This window comes from Zonotrichia leucophrys, chromosome 2 (genome assembly GCF_028769735.1).
Source record: "Zonotrichia leucophrys gambelii isolate GWCS_2022_RI chromosome 2, RI_Zleu_2.0, whole genome shotgun sequence".
In the NCBI taxonomy this organism is placed as follows: domain Eukaryota; kingdom Metazoa; phylum Chordata; class Aves; order Passeriformes; family Passerellidae; genus Zonotrichia; species Zonotrichia leucophrys.
This window is the reverse complement of record NC_088171.1, coordinates 35108165-35132324: the sequence shown is the minus strand read 5'-3', so window position 1 is coordinate 35132324 and position 24160 is coordinate 35108165. Positions and strand designations below refer to the sequence as shown.

Sequence of the window (24160 nt, the reverse complement as noted above, 5' to 3'; positions counted from 1 at the left end):
TTTTCTGCTTTTGAACTTCTCACCCCTTTTTTATACTTTCTCTTACAGTGATGTCCTCTGATTGCATCTCAGAGGTTCTGCATTCATTGGACTCAGTGAAGCTAAAATGCTGGGAGTGCTGTCCCTGGGATCATGGTGTCTTTCCAATGAAGAGGCAGTTTTACAAATTACCATTTTCCTTGGGAACTCCACAAGGGCTGCCTCACTTCCCTGGGAGGTGCACCAACATGAAGGGGCCAGTGTGTGCTAATCCAGGGTGTTAAGTCAGCAGCTGCTGCTCTGCCTTCCAGCTGCCTCTGTGTGCATTCCCAATTTATACTTGTTGGGTTTTTTTTACTGAGGCAGCCTCCATTTAAACAAACCTTCTGTTTGACATTTCCTTTTGCTAACCACTTGTCTACATGTGTAATATGTAATTTGCCGTTATTAAGATTAATGAGAACCTTTTTGTGCTTGAAGGCTTTAGGAGAAGTCCACAGCAGTTCAGCTTTTGGGCTTTGACTTCTGAGGCTTTACCTTGTCTTTGGAGTGCATTATTCTCCTGCTGTAGTGCAGCAATTGCAATTGCTCAGTTGCTGTGTGGGAAGTCCACAGGCCTGGGTTGAGCAGCAGCCCAACAGAGCTGTCCCCCAGCTGGCCAAAAATGCTGCAGTTTCGTGACCTTCTTGTATTACTTATGTAACCTGTGTCTGTAAGGGTCTCTTTTTTCATGGCTTCTTGCACTTAAGTACAATTTGATGGGGGAAATAAACTGTTTGCAGCAAACTGAGAAATTCTTGTAACTCTGGGATAGACCAAGCAGGCAGAATTTTGTCCTAAAACATATTCTGGAGCCTCTAGCCTTCACCAAAACTGTGAAACTTGACATAAGTACAGCGTTTTCTTGTTTGTACTTGCCTGAATGTAGCTTTCTTAGTCATCTGTTTAGAGAGCTAAGTCATCTAAAGAGCTTATTGTGGAAATGTGAAAGTTTGGTATCTGATCTCTGTCACACATTTTTATAAGTCCATCTCTGTGGCATTTAACTCCTTGATCTTGGAAAGAACCTAAACTTGTGCTTAAATGGTAAAGGTGTCTTTGAATTCCAGATTTGAAACTCTTGCAGAATCATATTTATCTTCCAGTCTTTGAAGTGAAGAGCATAATCTCCTTTTTGAAGATGAGGACTTTTTTTTTCTGTAAAAGATATAATTAAGGGACTGTGTTAATTTGTCTGTGATATTTTCTCTTTTTATTTACAAGAAGACATGAACAACGCTGCATTTGGAATTGATACTGTGAAACTCATAATGGTTTCCTTGTAATGGAGGTTTTAGATGGGGAGCAATTTCCAGTAACATTGAATTTATCTATTTCTGGCTTTTTAAGCTACATCCACATAGGAACAATTGCAGACTTTTGAGGAAGCCAACAGAAATATTTGCCTTGGCATCATTAGTGAAGCGAGCCAGTTTCAAGGGAAGTGTAGGTTTTAATTAACTAGCTGGGCTGACTTATATCAGCCAGTTTCAAGGCCAAGTGAAATACAAGACAGGCACTCTGTGAACCTGCTGGTGGGCGAGCAGAACGTGTATATGGATGTTCTGGCAGAGTCAGGTTTGAGTCTGGGGAACCTCTGTGTTGGCAGTTTACCCCAGTGTGATCTTGCACAAAAAGGTGAGATTATCATTAACATCTCCAAGTGACTTGGGACAGACTTGTAAGTCCTTGGTCCTTGCAAATATGTGCTTTTAAAATCCTTTGCAGGGCTGTTATTTTCATTACATCAAAGGCATTTTGTTACTCTTTTAGAGTCTAAACTGAAATAGAAGTAAGGCCCTTGGGTTGGCAAAGGGAGTTTTGCCTTTTTGCTTTTGTTGTAACTATTTGGTATAAAATTGATATGACTTACAGAAGACATATTTTCCAAACCTAGGTCTTTTTGAGATGTCTCTAAATATCTATTTTTAAGACATCTCTAAACCCTTCCCACCAAAAAGTAATATCTGCAACATCAGTGAACTGTCTAGTACTTCTCACCAGAGGCTCACTGGAGCTCACTGAGAGACCTTGTTTGTTAGGCTGAAATTTGTTCCCTAATAATCACCCCCACACTCAATTAGCATAATAGCCCCTATGACAAAGATGGATAAAAGGATAGTTATCAACCATAAAGGACCTACTCAGGTTGTTGGTCTGTGAAATCTCTTGGAGGATTACAGGTACCAAAAAATTTTGACAATCCAGCCACTGCATTTGTAAGTGAGTAGGGATTCATGTCTCCTTCTTTAGGCACCTGGATTTTCTGTCAATCTTGACCTCAACCTCTGCTTTTGTTAAATGATGGCAAGGCAGTGTTGAAACAGGACTGGCCAGTTCATATTCAAGATGTTGAAGAGCAGTATAATTTTACCACCTTTAGGTCATTATTTTTCTTCTGAGACTATTTTTACCACTTTGCTTGTGGTAGTGATCTTTCCTGGGCCCCATAAGAATAAAGCTCGTGGTTGTAGAATAATGCCACTGGAATTTGTTAGCATTTTGTAAGGTGAAAAGTCATCTTTCACAGTGATTTAAAACCAGAGCTCTTATGAAAGTGAAGTTGCTTCTGATAACTTTCTTGTATCTTGTAGGGTAAAAGCTTATTGCTGCATTATATACAAAGAAGAGGTGGCGTGTATTTTTGTGCAGAAATATTAACGCAGAACCAAAATATATAATTGAAGACTCTGCTTATACAGGATTATATGTATGCCTTTGTTTATTATTTGCTCTCTTTAGAATACTTTGCCAGGTTAGGATTTTGCAGTGCTTTCAAGCTGCAAAGTATTTCTGTGTAGTGAGGTGATTTAGTAATTGTAGCATGCTTCAGTAGTCAGTGATTTATTTGGTTAGAGCATACTCCACAGAAAATGCCTGGCTTTGTGTGAACAGTTCAAAGATGGCTCAGTGCAATTTATGGTCTCTCAACCTTAATTATACACTCATACTACTTGTCTAGTTGTCCAGTGTGAAGCAGGTTGTGGATGTGAGAAATTGGAGGGGTCTAATCCTGAAGATGACTGAGTAATTGTCTCTTATGGATGTTAGCATCCACACTTCAGTCTTTTAAATAGTGAGGTGCTGGGGTGCAGAGCAAAATTCTGGAGTAGTTAGTATAAAATAAAAATTTTATTTTAATAATATTTCATTTTAAAAAAGAAAAGGAGAAAAAAATCTGGCACCATTGTAAATGAGGAGGACATAGCTAAAAAAATACTCACAGGATTACGGAAAGTAATTCTTCCCACTGTGGAATGAAATCAGTGGGATATAATGTTTATAAGAAGAGACAAGTAATGAAGACAACTAATGTACAGCAGCTGGCAACTTGTTCTAGTGGATTTAAAGTGTTACAGCAAAACCAGTGAAGTAGAGAGTCTTGGATAGCCCTTGTTAATTCAAGAGCTGAGGGTAGCTAGTTAAAGTAATGTTAATCAAACAGCCCCCTCAAGTTCTGGAGTAGTTTCCTTGTGTGTACTGGATATTTTTCTTACAAGAAAGGGAACTCAGATCAGCCCTAAGTTATATTGCTTAAATATTTTCAAGAAGAAATTTGTCATTTGTGAGTGTTTAAGCCATTATAGGTGTCTGTTTGGAAGCTATTTTGGCTACTTTTGGCTGACTTTCACCAGTCTGTGTGCATTTGAAGAAACATTGACTAAACATGTAACGTTATACAGGGCCATTGTTGTGAGATTGACAACAGATTTTTGTCTCCCCTACTCCTCATTCCCAAATCAGATTAAGTGAGAGCATTGGCTGATGCATAACATCCTGATCAGTGGGGCAGCACATATTCAGAGACAGGCTTTGGGCAGCCTGTGTGGTATTAGAAAACTTTGCTAGTGTCTGTATAGATGCGCTTAGGCATGAGAAAAGTGGAGTGCTGGAAGTCCAGGCTTGAAGGTTCAGCATCAGGAAATACTTAATCCCACTGTAGCTGTACTTGCTATTCCTTAAAAAAGAAAGAAAAAAAAGTACTAACTACTGGGGGGTTTTTATCAAGTTTGAGATGGTTGTGATCTTTTTGTAGTTGTTAACAATGTGTATTCACTCTGCTCAAAAAAAAAAAAAGCTAACTAACATCGGGAATGCAAGCAGAGACTGCCTGAATTGGAAGTAAAATACAATACAGGGAGTGGAGGGGTCAGGCAGGAGCAGAAGGGAAGAGGGCAGTCCAGGGAATGAATTGCATCTATGTGCAGTCCTGTGGTACAAGAGTGAACAAGTGGTTATCGACATCTCCATGAAAGTTTTAACTTGTTCTTATGTTGGGACATTTTGAGAGGGGAACATAACAGAGAAAGTAGTTGAGAGCAATGGAGGGCAGGATATTTGGGGAGAATTGGAGTTAGAAAGGGGCAGGAGAGAGGAAAGGCACTGTGTGAGGCTGGGCAGAGGAAGAGGGAACGGAGTCAGAAAGGAATGGACTGGTGGCATTTTTAGACAGTGAGAACAAAAGCTGGCAGTGGTGGGCCAGATGTGCTTGTGTCTGGATAGCACAGCCATGCAGGTTTTAGGTGGATGCAGAGGGGCTGCCAATGTGCCCCCTTGTGTCCCTCCACTGGGGAAGGGCTATGCCAGGGCACCAGGGCTGCAGCACTTGTGGCACAGCTGTTTCTCTTCTCTTCTGCTCTTCTCTGAGGGCCTTGCTGTGGCTCCAGAACACGTTTATGGCGGGGGGGGGGGGGTTTGTGTTATAGCTGAGGAAGAGAACTAGTACCAGCAGTGTTATGTGTAGTTCTTGCTGCAGTGAAGAAGTGAATGAAGTATCCTCATGACTGGCAACCCAGCATCTGGTTGCAAGAGAATAAAAATGTGTCAAGCATTCTAAGTGCTAAATTCATACAAGATTTTTTTTTTACCATGGCTTGGATTATTTTGTGGAATTGGTAAATGCAACATAATTGACTTTAAAAACATGTGAAGTCTGATACATGGAGGGGGGAGGGACAGATAGATCAAACAGAATCTGCATTGTGCTCCTCGTGTGACAGGCAGCACCTACTGAGAGACAGGAGTCTGCTTTCTCCAGGTGCCAGCTGGCAAATTGCTCTCTGCTTTGATAACACACTCCCACAAAAGTCATGGGGCTTTTGGTTTTTGTCTTTGTATTTTCATCTTCAGCTGGTGTTATGGGAGCTGCTGGCAAGCTGCGGGAAGGGTGGTGGACTCTCCATTAGAGCCTTTCCTTGTCCTCTCCCACTGATAATGTGCAGCACTCTGATGTAAACCAGCCCCAATTTTGTCTCCTTCAGTCACAGAAACTGTTGTTTATAGGTGGAGGTTAATCCCATTTAAGAACTGGATTAGCAAAGACATAGTCATTTAACCACAGATGCCTGAACTTGGGTTGCAGCTGATGCCTTACGTTTTAGCTTTCACATTTTTCAGATTCTGTACTGCCTTAGTGTGTGGCTCTGAACTTCATATAAAGTGTTAGCAAGTTCTCTTAACAGATAAAACAATTGTTAGACAAAACAAACCTTTTCCAGTCTGAGAACCAAGGACACCATTGCAGCTTCAGGCCCAAAAAGTAAAACCTGCAGATAGAGGAGAGCAGTCTGGGAGGATGGGGCTTCATAACCTGAAGCTGTAATTGGATAATTAACCCCAATATGTAAATGGACCAAAACTTGTAGAAGTGTGAAAACTCCTGACTGGTCGATCATCTTGGGTAGAACCACGGCTGGGCTCTTGGCCTGCCCAAGGTGTATCCTTTAAAGGCCTTTCAATAAATACCTACTTTATTCCTTTAGTTCTGTCCAGCCTCTGTTCCAGGTAGCCTCTCTGGGCATCACAGCAGTTCTCAGCTAGTCCTGGCTGGGATTAATGCCCTGCAGACGTTCTGCATTGAGACAGTTCCATGGCAGGCCACACACCACCGAGGTGTAAATCTAAGAGGGCTTGCCATGGCAGTAGTTGTATGCTTGGCCTTCTAAATGATGGTGGGTTTTATAGAAACAAAGGGAAGTAAAAGATCTGTGTATGCTGTGTGAACCTCACTTCCTCAGAAAAATGAATTAGATGCCATGGGAGATCACTGATGCTTGGCTGTCTTTGGTGAGCTTCATATGGAGTGTGATGTGCTGGCAAACACTGCAGAATTTCCCCAGGCACCAGCAAGAGCTTTTCCTCTTAAGAACAATGGGCTTGGGTTTGCTGATTGGACTGGCACTTGTACTTTTATCCTTCTTCACTGAACTTTCATAGAGTTATTTATATCTTCAGGGATACATTGATAAGGGCATGTTAGCAAATCCTGCAGCCTAAGCTGAGCAGGAGCAAGTGTAAGGAGAGGGATTAGGATCAGTCTGAGCTTTGAGAGGCAGACAAGGGATTCCCTTCTCCTTTAATAAGGACATTATCTGCTTCAGCAGTGGTGTGGGTGTGACAAATGCACAAACCCGCAAGCACCGTCCGCATTCAGTTCAGTTAAAAATCTTCCTTAAGGCACAGCAGCAGAGACAGATTTCAAAATAATTCTATCATGTTTTAAACCCCACAAAAACTACCAAAAGCGACTGAGCAAGTCAAACTAATGTGCTTATCAAGATAATGAGTTTTTAAACATTAACAATGCTAAAAATCTCTAGGAGGAAGCAAGAACAATCCAAAATATGGGAGTTGTTGGAGTGCCTTGTGCTCTTCCCCCCTCACCAAACACAAAGTAGATTGTTCTGAGAAATAAAAGATGGAGAGCAGCAGTGCTGTGGGGAGCCATTTGGTAAAGGCAGTTTTTATTCTTGGTAGTTAAAACACAGAAGTTACACACAGAATTGCTTTTCAAGTAATGCATAAAACGTTGTTAATGACTATAGTAATCTGCACAGGCAGGATGCACACTTTCCATTGGGAACTTTTGAAGACTATTTATGCTCAGCTCCTAAAGGTGCCTAACTTCGCAGGGCAAAGTTGTATTTGAAACTTCAAGTTATATTGGAACTTTAATATAACCCTGAGTTTTGGTATAAGAATGCTGTCTAAAGTATGAACATATTCCCTTGGCTTTGGTTTCAAAAATTCAGACTAAAACTCCTTTGTTAGATAAAAGCACAACTTAACTGCAAAGGACAATTGAAACAGTGATTGAAAACATATTTTTGCATTTGAATGAGAAAGTTAGCACTTGAGGGAATTTGGGTATGTTTGCTTCGGGGCTTTTGGTGGGCAGCGCTCTGCTTGGCAAGCATTTTGCTTCAAGAGCGTTTTTGTATGACTTTTCTGATTCAGAGCTTCAGAAAATAAGCTGTAGAGAAGGGAGAGAACAAAACTCAGAGATGCAGAAGAAAAGTCTCAAGACCCAGCAGAAGAGATCTAATCACTCTTGGAACATGTTAAAATGTTAAAATAGGTACATTAAAAAAGAAGCAAGCTTGAGCCATTTAATGCTATAAATCATGGAAATCAGTGAAAACTAGTATTTATGAGGGGGATTGTGAAAGCTTGTGTGACAGTTGGAAATTACATCACTGTTGATGTTTCAAATTCTTGGGTAAAGAAATGCAATACTGTGTTTATGAATGAATGAGCAAGTGATGGAGCTGTGCAAAGTGTACTCTATGGATAAACTGGGTTGAGCTATTTTGTTCCTCTTGTGTCCACTTAGGTTACTTTGCACCATTCAATCCCCTAATTTCAGTGTAAATGCACAAATCTCAATTCTGTGTATGTATTTCTTTATTCCAGATACAGACCCACGTGTATTAGAAAAACAAGAACTTCAGCAGCCAACCTATGTTGCTCTAAGTTACATTAACAGGTAAGTGTGGTTATTTTTCAGGTATAACTGACCTTGGTTTGGTATGTACAATATGTATTCTATCAAAATTGGCATGTTTATGGATGCACTCTTTTGCATCATGGGATATGACGCTATCAAAACATCTGTTTTGGAAAAACAGTTGAATTAAAATTTAACTGAATTTTTAATGACTTTTGCATAGGGCACATGCAGCCCTTCAGCTGTACTGCTCAAATACTTAGGAATGAGGTTTTAGCTTTTGATGTTTTGGCTAAATCTCATGCCAAACAAGGTAATTTTTCTTGGCTTAGTTTTCTATTTTGTTGTACTTCACACAAGTGAGTAGAGAAAGATTTCACTTACGATGGAAAAAAGCTCTATCTGATAATAGTTCAGCATATAAATTGAATTTTACAGAACTTCAGAAGTTTTTCAACCACAATATATATCTTTAAAAACTTGAAGGCAATTAAGAAATTAAATCATTTTTAAGTACTTTTCTAAGTAACAGAGCCCCAGCTTTTCAATTATTGACTGATGGTGGTACTGAAACCTCCAGGGTACTCCAGCATGGATTATTACTTTTTATGCGTAGAAAACCAGTTTGCATTTTTATTTTTGCTGTCTAGAGGATGAGATACAAGCTCATAACCCTATAAGCTTGGAAGATTAACCCAAGATTCAGTTTGGCATAGACTGAGTTGATTCAAACTCTCATGAGTTGCACAAAATTTTTCTTTACAATTCTACTTTATTTTAAAAATGGGAAAAAGTGAAACAAAAGCAAAAGCCAACAAACTTTTTAAAACAGAGAATCCACTTTCTATAATGTTTGCTGCAGCAAAAAATGCCAGTGGGTGTGTGGGGGAAGAATACTTGGAGGTATGGAAGTAAGAAGTGGTGTTCATTTGGTGAAATGACTACATTTTCTCCACTGCATGAGACTATGATTAAGAATAGCCAGTATTGACATGATTTCCTACTTGGCAAGTAACTCTTGTTCTTCCTAGAGACAGTCTGACTCCTAAAGCATATTTTGAAATTAGCCATGACCCTTTTTAACACTTAGTTCTGCTGATCTCATTTAATGTATAAAACTTTTTTTTTCCAATATGTAGGCTTGGTATGCTGTTGTGCATGTTGGTATGTTTCCCTCTTTCCATCATACCATCCAACATACCAGGGTGTTTTCTCTTTTTGCTTCTGTGGTTATGTTACTTAATGTGAGAGAGGAGAAAGGTTTTGGTTTTTTGGTTTTTTTTAATTAGGGAAAAGCTGGTTTTAAGAACACATACTTGACCATGGGACTTGTTTTAAGACAGTAGGACTTGATCATCCAGTTTGGAATCAGACTAGTTTTAAAGTAGTCTGAAAGTGATAACTCATCTAGATTTCATTCTTTTGGTACCCTTCAAACAGAGTTCTGTGTAACTGAGACAGTTTTAGTTGCCACATATTTTGTCCAAACTTTCTTACCCTGTCATTCCTGAAAAGTAGTTCTGGAGAACCGAACAGTGTTGTTTGTATAGTAAAACTGAATCTGAATTGACTTGTGCTTGAACCAGCTGCTATTTAGTTGCTCTCTAAGTTGTATTTTAATTTTTTCCAAAGTGCTAGTATCTTTCATTGAACCACCTGCTCTATGCAGCTCAAGCTCTTGGGGGAGCAGCAATATCCATTACAGTATGAGACATGCCTTTCTATTTCCCACTACATATGCCAGAGCTGAGTTCTGCTTTGTTGTCCCAGGCTATGAACTCAGATTTTGTAGCCTAATACATGTCATAAACATGTTGCATACTGTTAGATATCAAACACCAGATACTGCTGCACTTTTTTTAAACCCATGCTTTTATGGCTTCCAAGTGGAACTGAACTTAGCTCAGTTCCTGCTGTGAGTTACAGACCTTAAAACAATCTTCCTCTGCAAGTTTGTATATTCAATATGCTCTGTGTGGGCCATACGGTCTCGTGGAGCCTGGGAAAATAGGGGCAGCTGATTCTCAGGGACTGCCAAAATTGTATGATAAGATGTGCACTGAATATATGTTGTGGTAGAAAGATTAAATGGGTGTGCTTTATGCTCTGCCCATTGCCCTGTTGTATGGTGGCTGTTATGAGCTAAAACAAAACATAAATCTGGGTTGTCTGGCTTGATAGCTGGGAGGATAAAGTATCAGTAAAACAGATAGTAGAGAGAGAAGGGTATTGGAGTCTCTGTTTACAACTTGAAACATACTCTTGTTTCCATTTCCCTTCTATCCCTGGTTATTTTCTCAGGCATATTATTTTGGCAATACTGTTTGAGCTCTGAAGTTCTGAAACAGCCCTCAGATTGTGGATGTCTAAATCTGTAAGGCTCCAACTCTTTCTCGACTGGAGATTTACTGCCATTACAGCTTTCAGTAACTGCACACAGATGCTGCTTCCATAGTGTGTGATCCTCATGTAGACAGATAACATTCCTTTTAAAATGGGTGGACAAAATATAAATTATGGGTCATAATGGTTTGTTACTGCTACATCAAACACTTCCATCAGACACTGACTGAATTGCCACAAATCCCTTTCTCAGACAAAGTTTAGTGTAGCCTTAGTGCAGTCCCCAGTATTGATGGCTATTCCCTGCTTTCTTCTGCTTTGGTTTCTTAGAAGTCAGAATTGGAATCAGTAAAAGACACACTACAGCCAAAGCAGATGCAGTTAATCTGTTTCCGTCCTATAAATACAGGAGAGCTTTTTCTGCAAGGAGTTCAGTGGTGCTACTACAAGAATGGAGTTCTGGCTGTGATCTGTCAGGAATAGTTGCAAATGAGCATTTTGGCTAACATCCTCCAGTACTTTCTGGAGGCATCTCCGTTGTAGATAGGACAAGACGCCTTTATATTTTGTATTGCATTGAAATGCAGTAGTTAGCCGTAGTGATTAATATTGCTTACACTGCTACTTAAATGCAGGATTTATAGCTTTAAGATAATAAACATGAGTATGAATTTTGCTTGCAGTTTATTGGAATCTGCATAGCATTGTTTGTGCCTCTGGGTGTGCTGGTCTGAGTCCTTAGAGGTGATGGCTCTCGAGGTTGCTCTGTTACCTGGCATTGCAGCGTGTAGCCAAGGCTTTTAGCCTGGTGCAGTCTCATGGACAGAGACTTTTCAGTATTCTCATATTTGAAAGTTTCTATCGTGTGGATACTGCCAGTTACCTGTTAATGAGAAAAGCAGCTGCTGTGGGAATGTTTGGGTTTTTCAGAAAACAGCCAAACAAGCATACCACTATTACTGGCACAAGTGAGAAGGCAACAGAGGCATGCAAATAATTCCTTTGTCTGAAAAGGTAGTATTAAAAAATGTTTGTAATAAAAAAGCTCTTATTCCCAACTTTAGTGGATGAAAAATTCTTTACAATTAACTTTTAATCGAGGTATTTCAACTTTTAGATTGGAAGTATCAGAAATAGGAAGAAAGCATAAATTATTGGAGTAAATTCCTTTCACCTTGATTATGAAGGCTGGGAGGTGCCATAGTAACATATATTATTGGAAACATATACCATAAAAAGAACAATTAATTCTGTATTTATTACAATTTCCATGAAATACATTTTTCTTAAATACAGTGATTGCTTTGTTTTAAAAAGTTTCATCCAGATGGGGAAAAAAGAAAACTAGTATGCACCTACAACTGAAACTAAGCAGTCATAATTATATACTGTTTCTACTTCAAATTGCATAATGACTATATTAGGGAATTGTTGAAAATAAAGACTTGTAATCTTAAAGTCTTTTAAAATTTAGCCAAATGCTTTAATTATGTTAACCCCAGGTTCTTTTTAATAGTGTTTTTCTGTTCATAATTGAGGTCATAGAAAAGGGTTATATAGTAAAATACATTTTAGTCATCAATCCTGCAAGCAGTTAGAGCACACTGGTGAGAACATTTTCAGTGTTGCCTCTGGGCAGTCTGTTGAATGAGACTGTTGAATGTCTATAAATTTCATTCTCATGCACAGCTGGTACCACAAATGGAACCTGTGATCAAAATCGGATGGCATTCTTAGATGAAGAACCCAAGATTATCCTTGCACATCTCTGAACCAATCTAACATTTTTGCTTCTCCTTCCAGATTTCATTTTTAACTAGCAAGATTTTGTCTCACTGTTACCATTGTAAAGTCTTATAGGCTTCAGGCATCTCATGTCCCCCCCTTTCCCTTTTATTTCACCTGTCATTGACTTTTCAAGACAAAGTTTTCTTACTTTGCCTCCTTTTTTAAATACCATTAGAAGTAAAATCAATCATTTCTGTGAGGATATACATTTGTGAAAGAAATTAATTGCTTGTAAAGTTCTGGCCACTGCAAACTCTCCCTGTGTCTTGTCCAGCTTGCTATTACCTTTTTTTTTTCTCCAGGAGTAAAACAAACAGCCAATACCATAGTATTTAATGATTATTTGAAAGCTATTTCGAAAAGTGCCAAAATTTTAGGTAATGTTATGTTTAGTATGCACTAAGTTACTAATGCAGTAACAAGAAGGATGGTTTTGGATTTGAGGCAATGTACTTTGACTACATCTGTGGGGTTTTGTTGCCTGGAATCAGAAGAAAAACTTTTGCAAATAATGTTGAAGTGGTGATATAAATAGCTGTTCTTTAATGAAAGCTTTCAGGTGCAAAAAGTACAGGAATGTGCACACATGGCAGAGGATTTCTGTAATTTTTATAAGGTTAATTAATTAGTATATCTAGCAGGTACAACCAATAAGGGACCATTTGCCCCAGCAGCCCACCCTTGGGTCTGCCCCTTGGAGTTGCTCCAGGGGGTTCCTCGCTCTTTATCTTGGAATGTCCCTCAGATGCTGGTGTAAAACAAAATGTCCATGTTAGAAATTCTCTTCTTGGGAATAATACTAAACAGAATTTCAAGAATGTGTTAGAATGGGTTAGCTATTGTTCAAAATGTGAGAAAGGCTGAGAAAATGTTAAAAACTATACAACCATATATTAAAAATCTATAAAGCTACAAATACATGAAAAAGCTAAAAATCATCAGGCATCAGTTTCTTAGCAGAGCATCCAAACCACGTGATACTGCAACACATTGCACTTTTCCTTTGGTTCAGCCCTGAGAGATTTTCCTGGGGTAAACTATGAGCAGTAGTTGCACAAGAAGGTGATGAAAGACTCGAGCCTCTTGGAGGTCATAACCCATGGCTGGATGTGCCATCAGAGTGCTCTATCAAACATTTTCTCAGCAGCAGTGAAATTCTTGTTGCTTCCTTTTTTTTTCTAAGAGCACAAGTATTGAGTTGTTTGAGTAATTTGTGGGAGACAATTCAGTTTTCTCCCCTTTGTTTCCCTAAGAGTGTTTTAATCCTGAGACTATTGATTAGTTTGGGGTAGGATGTAGCTTCTCTTCCTGGCATTTCTTCTCCTTGCCTTCTGATGCCTGTGTACCATCACTGTAATTGCTGCTCGGGCACAGTTTGCAATGAAAGTCAAGAGCATGGAGAGAAATATGTTTGTTTCTCCTTTCTTGCCATCATAGCAAATACTTTTGCAGAAGGCGTATGGAAAGTGAAGCAGTTCTGGAACAGTGAGCATCTTTCTCTAAAAAACCTATTCCCTGCAATAGTTATTGCAATAAGCAATAGATCAAGCTTCAAGTCTTTCTAATTAATTCAGGCATGGTATTTCCACTTTGAAGTTGTATCATTGGTGGTACATAACAGATTGAGACATGCTACCAACAAATATATAAAACTCCTTAAAATTGATTTTTTGATCTCAGAATAGTTAATTTGATTTTTTTAATGAGTAAAAAGCAATTAAAAAAAAAGGTATAACTTAGACCCATCCTCACTTTTTTTGGTATAGCATACACTGTCTTAACTCTCATGCCATGATATAGAAACAGAAGGGTAGAGACAAGGGAGACTTTTCCATTTCAGGAACCTATTGTAGATGAGTTTCTGCACGGGAACATATGAGCCTGTGAATCTGTTGAAGTGTTGCTATATCACCTGTTAAGACTTGCTACATTTTATAGTGCCTAGTACCACAGATCTTCCTCTTTGTCTTAAAATTTAACTTTTCCTTCCCGTAACATGATGCTGTCTCATTTGAATGGAATATCCCAACTTTGTAAAAATGCAGTGATTGCCTTGGATTGTTGCTTCTCATCACATGGAAGGTGCATGCCAATGCTTCCAGTAGCTGCTGTATTGGATGCATGTGACAGGATACAGAAAGAAAAGGATCAAAGTAACATGTCAATTGCCAGATAATATTTTTCTGTGTAAGCCTATTTTTAAGTTAACAGTGACCAAGTAGATCATATGGTTTTATTCATGTAGCCATATCTTTATGCTCTGCTATTTGACTTGTTCTGGAGATGGAACAAGACAAACTTCAGATGATAATTCAAACAAGATGTGCAGAAATGAATGATAGTTAGGGTAAGGGGAATGCCTTTTGGTTTGGAAGGATTTATGCAGATGGCTTTGTTTTCTCTTTCTCTCTTTACCAATTTCAAGCTAAGCAAAGCTGAAGATTTATATGACGTACAGCTCTTCTATCTCATGTCAGCAGTAAAGATCAAAAAGCAGATTGGCACTTTGAGGAAAAGCCTTAATGCCATGCCTTGAAATAAAAATTACATGGTCAATTTAAACGTAGGACACTGAAAGAATGTGTCTTAGTTGTGGGGTTGATTTTTTTTTAATTGATAGAGAATTAGCTTTCTTATGGTAATTTTTCTGTGCAAGACTTAGGATTTTTTCCTTTCCTTTTCTTTTCCACCCCATGAATCTCAAGTGAAAGAAGCACTGCCAAGTCAGCATCATTTCTTGCAAATGAATGTGCGCACACCTCTGTGTAATTCAGTTACCAAGCACTAGAGCTGTCAGTATAAGTCCTCAAGATTTTCAGGATTCTTGTCTCTGTTGGTATTTCTTCGTCCTTTGTCAACATGGCATGCCAAAATTGATGAAAAAACCATCTTGTCTTCCTGGCACTGTTTTTTGTCTTGGCCAGTTTTGTTTCTATTCCCAGCTTTCTGCATAGGTCTCTTGCACAAGTCACTGCATTTAGTGAAGGGGAAGGAGAAATACTTTGTCTCTTGCTTTAAAAAGGAGGGCATTTCATTTCTGGGATGTTTAAATTTGATCCTAAGCAGTAGTAATGTTCTCAGAATGACTGTGTTGGCTGCACAAAAAACCATATTGAGATATTTTGCTGTCAGCTCTGTGGGCTAATAAGGCTCTCAGTGTCTATTTCTCTGTGTTGTACCACAATAAGGTCCTAATTCCTACTAGACTCTGGTAATAACATATGTTCTTTCTTTATATTGCAGTTACCTAACATGTTTGCAGAGCTATTTGGAAAGCACATAAATGTGCCCAGTTTCAGATCCTCTGCAGAAATAAGAACTCTGAGTAGCTATTATGCTTTGATTTACAAGTGAAGGATGAGCAAAAATATTACAATAGTGATTAGTTTTCTTTTCAAGTACAATCTGAGTTAAAATGGCTGAAAGGAGTGGCTGTTCTTCCTGTCTCTACCATTTAGAGAAATGGCTGACATATACAGCTAGTTACCTCCTATCCTGGTACGTTTATTTTCTTTAAATTACCAGCAACAAAACATTACATGCAGAGGAGAAAATTACAGAATGAATAGATGACTCTAGGAAAGGTTCATGCTGTCCAGAGTTTTGCTAAAAGCTTGTCATGACAATCTTAGCTACATGTGATGATTTGCAGATTGGTAAACTTGCTGTCCCTGGAATCCCAAGGCAGCCCAGACCAGCTGCTGCTTATTTTCATTGACTGTGCCCTGATTTTTTATGAACCTAAAATTTACTTATCACTGACCTTGTGTACAAAAGCAGTTGTGCTTCTTTGTCTAATTTCACTGATTTTTGAAAAGTAACAATATTTCATTGTAAAACTGCCTACTTTGATTTGTTGCAAAAAAGCACACTCAGGATTAATCTACAGAAAGATTTAATTTTCAAATAAATTTGATCATTCAAAATGCAAATTATTGAATTACTTTTTTTTCCTGTGTTAGTTTTTAGTTATGTGAGCACATTGTGTATTCTTAGATTCATTCCAGTAGTGAATATCCCACTAATTTATTAAAATGCCACAAACCATATCCATAATTCCTAAGGTGTCTAAAGATGCTTGATGTTTTCCTCTCTTCTCCTTCATTCTCATTTTTGCATGTAACACATCCAGGTAAGGGTTCTTGAATGTCATTTGCAAAGTCTTGCCTAGTGCTCAGTCAGGGATGGGGCCTAGAAACATAAAGGCCACGTAGCAAGCAGAGTTCCACCACAAAGTTTATATATTGTCATGGACAATAAAAGTAGGGCCACAATTTGGAGATTGCATGCCAAGGCTGTCCAAGTCATGCTTTAGGACAGCCTGTAGCCTAGACTAGAGATTAAGTGCAGATGAGAGAATATTCTTAGTGCCTAGAGAACTTGGCTCGTGACGAAAGAACATTGATGTCATCTTCCGCTACGTGAAACCTACTCCAAAGTGTTACTCTCAGCCTTAATTTTCATTAAATACGTTTGCGGTTGGCTTGACCTCTCAATTTGATTCTGAGCCAGGGAGAAAATTTTATATCCTGCAAAGATGCATTCCTTTTCCCACCACTTCCTCTGCAATGCTCCAGTGTCCCGAGAAATGGAGACCAGGTGGAGAGCTCGACAGAGCTGGTTTCCTCTCTTATTGAGGCCAAGGGTGCATTTAGCAGGTCAGCAAGGGAATTTTGGAGTCCACCAGTAAAATGCTTTTGAAAGAGGGTTCTCCTAGGTCTCTGCCTGGAATAGCACAGGTTATATCAGTCTTTAAGCACAGTCTTCAGTAGAGAGCTGAAATGAACCTGTGTTGTGTGCTGGAATCCTGACTAGGTTTTGTGCTGGAACAAATGAAGGTCAAAACTGAAGGCATCTGAAAGCAACTGGTGGATGCAAAACATAAGCATGAAAGAGAGCAGTGAGGATATATGTTCTGATAAGGAATTAGTGAAGCTGGACTGCCCTGATTGTGAGCAGGTATTATATAGTAAAGGAACTTCCAATATGATGAAAACGGGGGAAAGAAGAAAAGGTTCCTTGGATTTTGGTTTTCCTTTGGGACTGCTCTCCTAAACTTGTGAAGTGCTGAGAGGAAGGAGCCCTGCCACATCATCTGTGATTTTTGTTTAATCTACCTAATTTTGCCAAGATACCATACTATCATGTAATCAGAAAATAATTTTAACAGTGTAGAGACACCATAGGAATTCCTGAATTTCTGATTTGAATGTAAAAACAGAGAAGGGATTGCTTTGATCATTCCCTTGGACTTTTCTGAAACATCTTGTCCAGAACTCAAACAGTGAACACAATTTACACAGCTGTAGAAGCTGTAGAACTTGCATGGCAAAGTAGAAGTAAAACCCTGAAAGTGGTGCAAATACATGGGTTTTTTCTGATGTACATCTGTTGAATGTGTTTGTGAATAGAGTTGCCTGTCTTTGACCTCGGAAAGTCTGAAGTCTAATTCAATGTACTTAAACAATAGTTGTGTGTGTTACATATTGCACATTGTTGAAGTAACTTATGTTGGATTATGGTCACCTGAAACACCCCAAAAGTCTTGCTTGGCTCAGCAAACAAATGCTATTAAAGGGAGGCCTTATTTAATTAATTTGGCTCAGTTATAGTACAATTAGTCAGGCTGATTTAGTACTTTCTGAGTCTTGGTTTCCCCGAAGCAGTACAATCTTGCAGACTCTAGATTTCTTGTTCCAATTTTTCAGAGAACTGAGAAAGGTTTTCTTTCATTGTCAGTGTTGGGGTTTGTTTGTGGAGTTTTGTTGGTTTTTTTTTTTTTTTTTTAATCAGGCACAAGTATTTCCCCAAGTGGTATATGAGGATACAGGCAGAGATGGAAATGATTACAGCAGTAATTCCATCTACAGGTGTAGATGGGCTGTAGGGGCAGACACTGCTGATTTGTCCTTGATTTATAGAGGAATTCTGTGGGTTGGCCTTGCATGAGTGTTTAATATCTAGTAATTTCTAATTAGAGTAGCTTTTGTAATGTATGAGCAAGACACTGTAACAGAGAGGGGTGTAGCTGTGGGTTGTGGACTCTGGATGGGTGTGCAAAAAAGGTGGCTTGTTCCAAAGTTGCAGATAAGTGATATTTAATATCTGCCTCCATCAGTGCTGGGGATTGACCATGTGCCTTGAACAAACCTTTCCCAAGAACTTTTGAGCTGTGAATAGGCTGGGTTTATTACTTGCTTTTATAGTGTGGATAGCAGGACTATTCCTCTTAACATCCAGTTACCTATAGCTTCTGTGGTGGTGGCAACAGTTTGTGGTAGTAAGTTCCATTGTTGCTACACACGATGTAAAGTAAGTTCAACAAAACTGGAGTATTTGTTGAAAGCAGTCTCCTTCCCTGCAGTAGCTTCCAATGTGAAATATGCTTCATAAAGTGTTAAAAAACCTAGCCCAAAACGTCCCTGTTCAAGGTGGGTCAAAGCATTTATGTGTGACTTCCCTCTCTACTTTTTCTTATTTCATTTGCTCACCTGCCATTTTTAGAAGGTCAGTACTTAGGAAAAGTTGTGAAGCAATTTAAACCAGGTTAGTCAGGCAATGCTGTTTGCAAGAGGTAGCTGAACAGTTGCTGTCCTCCACATAGAGGATTACCAGGGCTGATGCTGACTTTTTACATGGGTAAAAAGCCTGGTTTGAATATTTCCAGCACAAAAACTTTGAGCTTATGCTTTTAATGTGATCTTTGGGATCTGACCAACTACAGAAATACTATCTGTTACCAATAGATAGTAACAGATATCTATTACATCTGTTATTTCTACAGGTATAGGAATGCCCTGAATTTGCACCCAGCACTATGGAGCAACTCTTTAATAAAAAGAAAACCAAGTGTGTTACCATTTAAAATAATTAGGAAAATACCACTTGCTAAATGTAATTCTCATAATCTGCTAAATATAGTGAAAAATGACATTTCGCGAGGGCTTTCAAGAACGCACAGGGGAGTACTTAAATTTCCTGTTCCAAATAATTTTCCTGTGTAAAGTATATTGCCTTTTTTATTTTATTTTTTTCTACTGATTTCTCTTGCACAGTACTTATTCATAATGCTTTTGGAGGTTGTCCTTTGTTGTTGCTGTTGTTTTTTGCCATTTAATGAAGAAAGCTGGAAGAAGGTTTGTAGAAACCTGTAGTGCAGTTATATAAAATGAATATACTCTTCTTCTTGCTAGTAAAAGAAACATACAAACAATAAGTAAAGAAGTTCTAATATCTCTTTCACACTCCATAAAGTGCAATCTCATTTGTTCTTATTGGCACCTAAGGTCCTGTGCACATAATTGTTCATTTGCATCATGTGTTTTAATGCTGCTGGTAGTTTGGATTTCACCCATCTGGCTCAGTTGGAAGAGTGTAACTGAGCCCAGCTAGGCTGGGGATTGCTCTGCTGGTAAACCGACCTGCATCCCTTTCACTTCGTATGGATTTTGCTTTAGACTTAGGTGCTGTCCAGTAAGAGCCCTTAAATACTACATTGATTCGAAATCTGTAATAGGAAACTGCCTGTCACAGTTTCTAATTGAACATTTCTGCAAATCCCACGTGTATAAATGAGGAGTGGCTTAGTTGCTTGTGACAGATCAGAGTTGACTATCTTCCTACCTGATTTTAAATTATGAATTTTTTTTTTCTTTAACAGTGTTTTTGTGCAGGAATTAAATTATTTCCAAAACTTAATTTGGATTTTGCTTTAATTTCAGACTAAGAAATTTTAGAAATTCTGCTTACACAAAATGCAGTATAAAAAATACAGTCTACATGCCCTCCTAAAGGTATTTAAGTCTAGGCTTTTTTTTTTTTCATTTTAATTATTGGTTTAATATGATTGAGAAGTGAGGAAGCATTGCCAATAGTATAAGCTTTATAGGAAAATATGTGGTATGTTCAATGAGCTAGGCAATTACATGTATTTTGGCTTTGTATTCATGTGATCCATAAAAGATGTTCAGTTTCCTCATTATTATTTTTTCTTTCCCATTGCTGCCTCAGCGATGGTAAATGCAGACAGAAAATACTGCTTCAGTAAAGTTTGGACTTCATTATTTCACATCCTGAATGTCTATAAAGCTTGCTGGAGGTTTTTTGCACAGGTTGTGATGAAAAGGCTCAGTTTCTTGGTATATTATTGTGATGGGGAAAGAGAAGAACTATGGCACAGAGGTATTCCATCCACATTTCTTGAAAATAGTTTCTTGGCAGAAATTGTACTCAAGTAGAAGTCCATTACCATGAACAATTTTTGATTTGCAAGGGCAGTAATTGTATACATACTGCTTGTCAATGCGTGTTCTTACATATGGTATAAAACGAAAACATTGCTATCTGATGAGTTCTTCATTTTTGCTGATGTCCTTATTTCATTTGAGGCATGGTTTATTGGGGCAGCATGTAGGGCAGACTAAAACTTTCACGATGAAACCTGAAACTGGATGAAACAAACCTGAAGGCTGGATCAAGTTCACAGGAACATTTGCTGAGGTTTCTAAGTCTGGGTTGAATTTGCAGCCAATCTGTGCTCACTTACTGTGCATTGAAAGAACCACGAGAAATGTATTGGTTTCATATGGTTTCAGCCTTCAGTAACTTCACACTATTGGTGACTTCAGTAAAAGCTGGTTGTTGCTTGCTTCTGACTTCAGTGAAGGGAACTGAGGCCCATGTCAAGTGATGTAAAAAGTCAAGTCTAGTAAGTGGTTGGACAGTGCCATCAAGTTGGAATGAGACAGAAAGCAAGAGACTTTGTGCTGCCAAAAGCACAGAGGAGAAAGGCAGATGTAGGCAGGATCTCCCATCACGCTTGAGAAACTCCCCCTTGGTCATTACTGAGCCACAGTGCAGGTGACAAGGATCAGACTGTGCATGCAGGGTGGGTCTTTTGTTGGCAGGAAAGAGAGGACAAGGAAGGGCCAATTAGCAAAAGTGAGGATGCTTCACGTTGTGGGTACAAACATGGGAATGTCGTAGAGGATGTCTTTCAGTCAGGGAAACACAAGGGAAAAAGTTTAATTGTGGGATAGAAGTATTTGAGGGGAGTCAAAACCTGGGTGAGCTTAGTTATTGGATGACTGAAACATACCAAGAAAGGAGAATTTAAAGGACACTGAGTCCAGGACAGGTTCTTCAGTGTGATGGATGAGGGCCAGTATCTCATTTTAACAGCTAGAGAAAGGTTATTGAAGAGTTATTTCTGCATCCTGGTGAGTAAATGTAAAAGGAAAGCTTTAATTGTCTCTGGTAAATAAAGTCATCTGTGGGGTCACTTAAAAGCTTTGTTTGCTAATCCTCAGAAGATATTTGCTGATATGGTGCTTGTAGCTCTCCCTTGTGAGCACTGTGTCACAGGAGAAGTTTGAAGGATGCACGTTTGAATGGGACTTCATGTCATTCTTCGGAGGCAATACCACTAAGAAACTGATCCCTTTTTATTTCTCTGTCAACAATGCTGAAATAAATCAGCTAACACTTGAAGTTGCTGAACTTTGGATTAAGTAGCAGTGTGGAAATACTTGGCAAAAAAAAAAAAAAAATCTAATGATAAATAAGAAGCAATCTCCCAAAACGTATTTAGGGAAGCCTGGTTTCTGCAATTCCACCATACTTCCTGCCAGTCAGAACTGTGGAACCTGCTGGCCATTTTTTACTAAGCTTAGCAGTGGGGTAGAGGTCTTTAAAAAGTTAGATAAATTATTCTAATCTTCATCTAATAAGTTGTTGGCTGAGCAGGAAAGGCCAAAATTTATGCTCTGGGTACTGAGAGAAAGGACTCGGGTGCTAAATGCTGTCTGGCAGTGCAGCTCTGGAGTAGCCTTAGCACATAAGAGCTTGGAGGAAGCAGGTTTCCATTACTTCTGCCGGTCATAGGCAATTTGTCTTCTGTCCATATCATCTAGTGGAAAACTCCCTATGGCCTTGTGTTTGGCACTCTGATATTTCTCACAGTACTTCCCAGAACTACTGGTTTGTCCTTGGGGAATTCAGTAAATATCTATGAGAAATTAAGTGCCTTGCTGTAATACTGGCTTTGGATCAGCGGGAGCTGCAAAGAGTAGTGCAAGGTAGAAAATGTTTTAGAAGGAACTTAGAATAAGAACTACCAGCCAGGTATCTAAGAAACCTCCCAGATTAAATCTTCTTGTTATGTTTCTTTGGTACCTGCCTTCCTGATGATGCTGTGTGTTGCAGGCAAGGCAAGCAAAGTCTGTGGAGCTGTGGGATCTATAGGGGCTGTCTGTGTGCCTGGGGATTCAAAGGAGCCATGAGAGAGAACAATATCTAAAGGGACAAATGTTATTGAACAGTGGGTCTTCAAGCTGCATTTGTGTGCCAATTTCCTTTGTAGCCGAAAGTTTTCTGCTAACTTTCAACAATTAGTCCACGGTATCTGAACTATAACCCCAGTTTTCAAGCGACAGATGCTGAAGACTTGGCTAGATAATTACATTAGCATTTACTTTCCTAAAAACTGTACATAGAGAAAGACAGCATACTGGCAGGGCTTTTCCATAAGAGCAGCAGTTCACAGAAAGTAGCATTTCATTGTAATGTCTATGATGCAGCTTTGAGAACAAAACCAGGTGGTCCCTGAGGAGCAATTCAGCCAAAGCAGCTCAGAGCTGTAAGAACTGGCCACCAGTACCTTGCAGCTCCTGCTGCCTGACTGCACATTTGTGCTCTTTTTTCTTCCCTCCCAGCCCCCAATTTCCTGTGAAGATTAAATCAGTGCAGCTCAGACTATGCTTCTGTGGTGGTTTTATTTTTCTCTGAGTAAATTAAGAGCATTTCTATTTTCAGTGCACTGAAACAACAGCAACAGAGCTAATGACATATTTGATGTGTTGAGAAGCTTTGTGATTTAAGAGGTGCCATGTAGTTTAAAGGTGGTGACAGGATATCAAGAATTCATTGCTATGAAGAGAAGCACAGGATCTCACAAGGTAGGAAAAAAAGCGAGAATGGAGTCTACAAGGAGGCCATATTCATTCTTTACCTCTGTTCATGCATTATAACCTTGAGACTAAGTGTGAACATACAAGTTCAGATCTCCTTATCCTGTATGGGGATGAAATGGGAAATATTTTCTGTGGAAATTAGAGAATTAATAATAAATAATATTCCCAGTAGCATGTAAAATACTTAAATGTATTTTTCCTCAAATACTGTCTCTGTTAAATGTAGTGCAAGTTACAAACTGCTCTTTCCTTACATCATTTGATTTTTGGGAAAGCCATTAGCAAAGGTATGAAGCTGTGAGCCAAAAGGCACAGGCTCTGTTCCCCATCCCATCAATTATCTGCTTTGTGATCTGAGGCAAGTCATTTTTCGGCCCCTGTATCATTTCCTAATCTGTCTGATGCTTTGGCTGGCTGCTGACAGATCCCTCCATGTCCATGATAAAAAGTACTTTATATCAGACAGGTGGTGGTGTCAGCTGCATCTCTCTAGTTGGTGTCTGTTCCTACAGCATATTGAGAATTGCAGTTAATAAGCTAATCAAATAGAACTATGTTAATTTAATTTCAAAGACACAGATGTTACTTTAAATTCCATAATATATAACATAGAGATTGGTTTTTCAAGACTGGACAAGATGGGCAATTTAATGTGAATTAAATGCAGAAATTTTCACTAACCTAAGTGATGACTCTGCTGTAGTTTATAAAGGTATGGTTAGTTTTTCTGCCCTCAACTGTTCATTTTCTTACATGTCTTCTGCTTTAAAATTCTGGTTTAACCAAAGAAGAAACCAGACAATCAAGGTGCTCTGTCAAGGACTGCTTTCTAGTAAAAGTCTACATGCAGTGCTGGCAGCTTTGTGAAAGCACAGATGCTGGTAGACTTCTTTCAAATTCTTTTTGCTTGGCATTTATGTAATAGGTTGGATCAGTTGGTCTCCTGGACTTGCCATTTAGGCATTTATTAATTTAAATGCATGGTATGTATATAATACAGCTAAAATTGAGCTATATAAGCTTTAAAAATTACATTCCAAGAAAATACCAAAATTAGTTTGTAGTCCATTCTTATAATTTAACTTCTGGGTTTTTTTAAATAGTGCTTGCTAAAAAGCCTACACCTCAAATACATACGTAATATATTGTCCTTCATTGTGTGGAATTGGCGAGCTTAAAATACTATTGACAGGAGAAATTTTTAGTCCAGATGGCCTCAGCTTTGTGTAATTTACCTTTTAATGTATGGCTTGCCAGCTGGGACAACTTTGCTTTGGGTGAAATTTGCATAGCCATCAGATATTTGTTACATGCC

At 38.8% G+C, this 24160-nt stretch overlaps 1 protein-coding gene across 1 annotated transcript in view; it reads left to right on the top strand.

The window, feature by feature from the left end:
- Positions 1 to 24160, top strand: part of JAZF1 (JAZF zinc finger 1) — a 188163-nt gene that overhangs the window by 95458 nt on the left and 68545 nt on the right. Inside the window, exon 2 of the mRNA XM_064704537.1 lies at positions 7711 to 7783. Within this exon, the coding sequence (XP_064560607.1) occupies positions 7711 to 7783 (73 nt within the window). The remainder of the gene's footprint in view (positions 1 to 7710; positions 7784 to 24160) is intronic.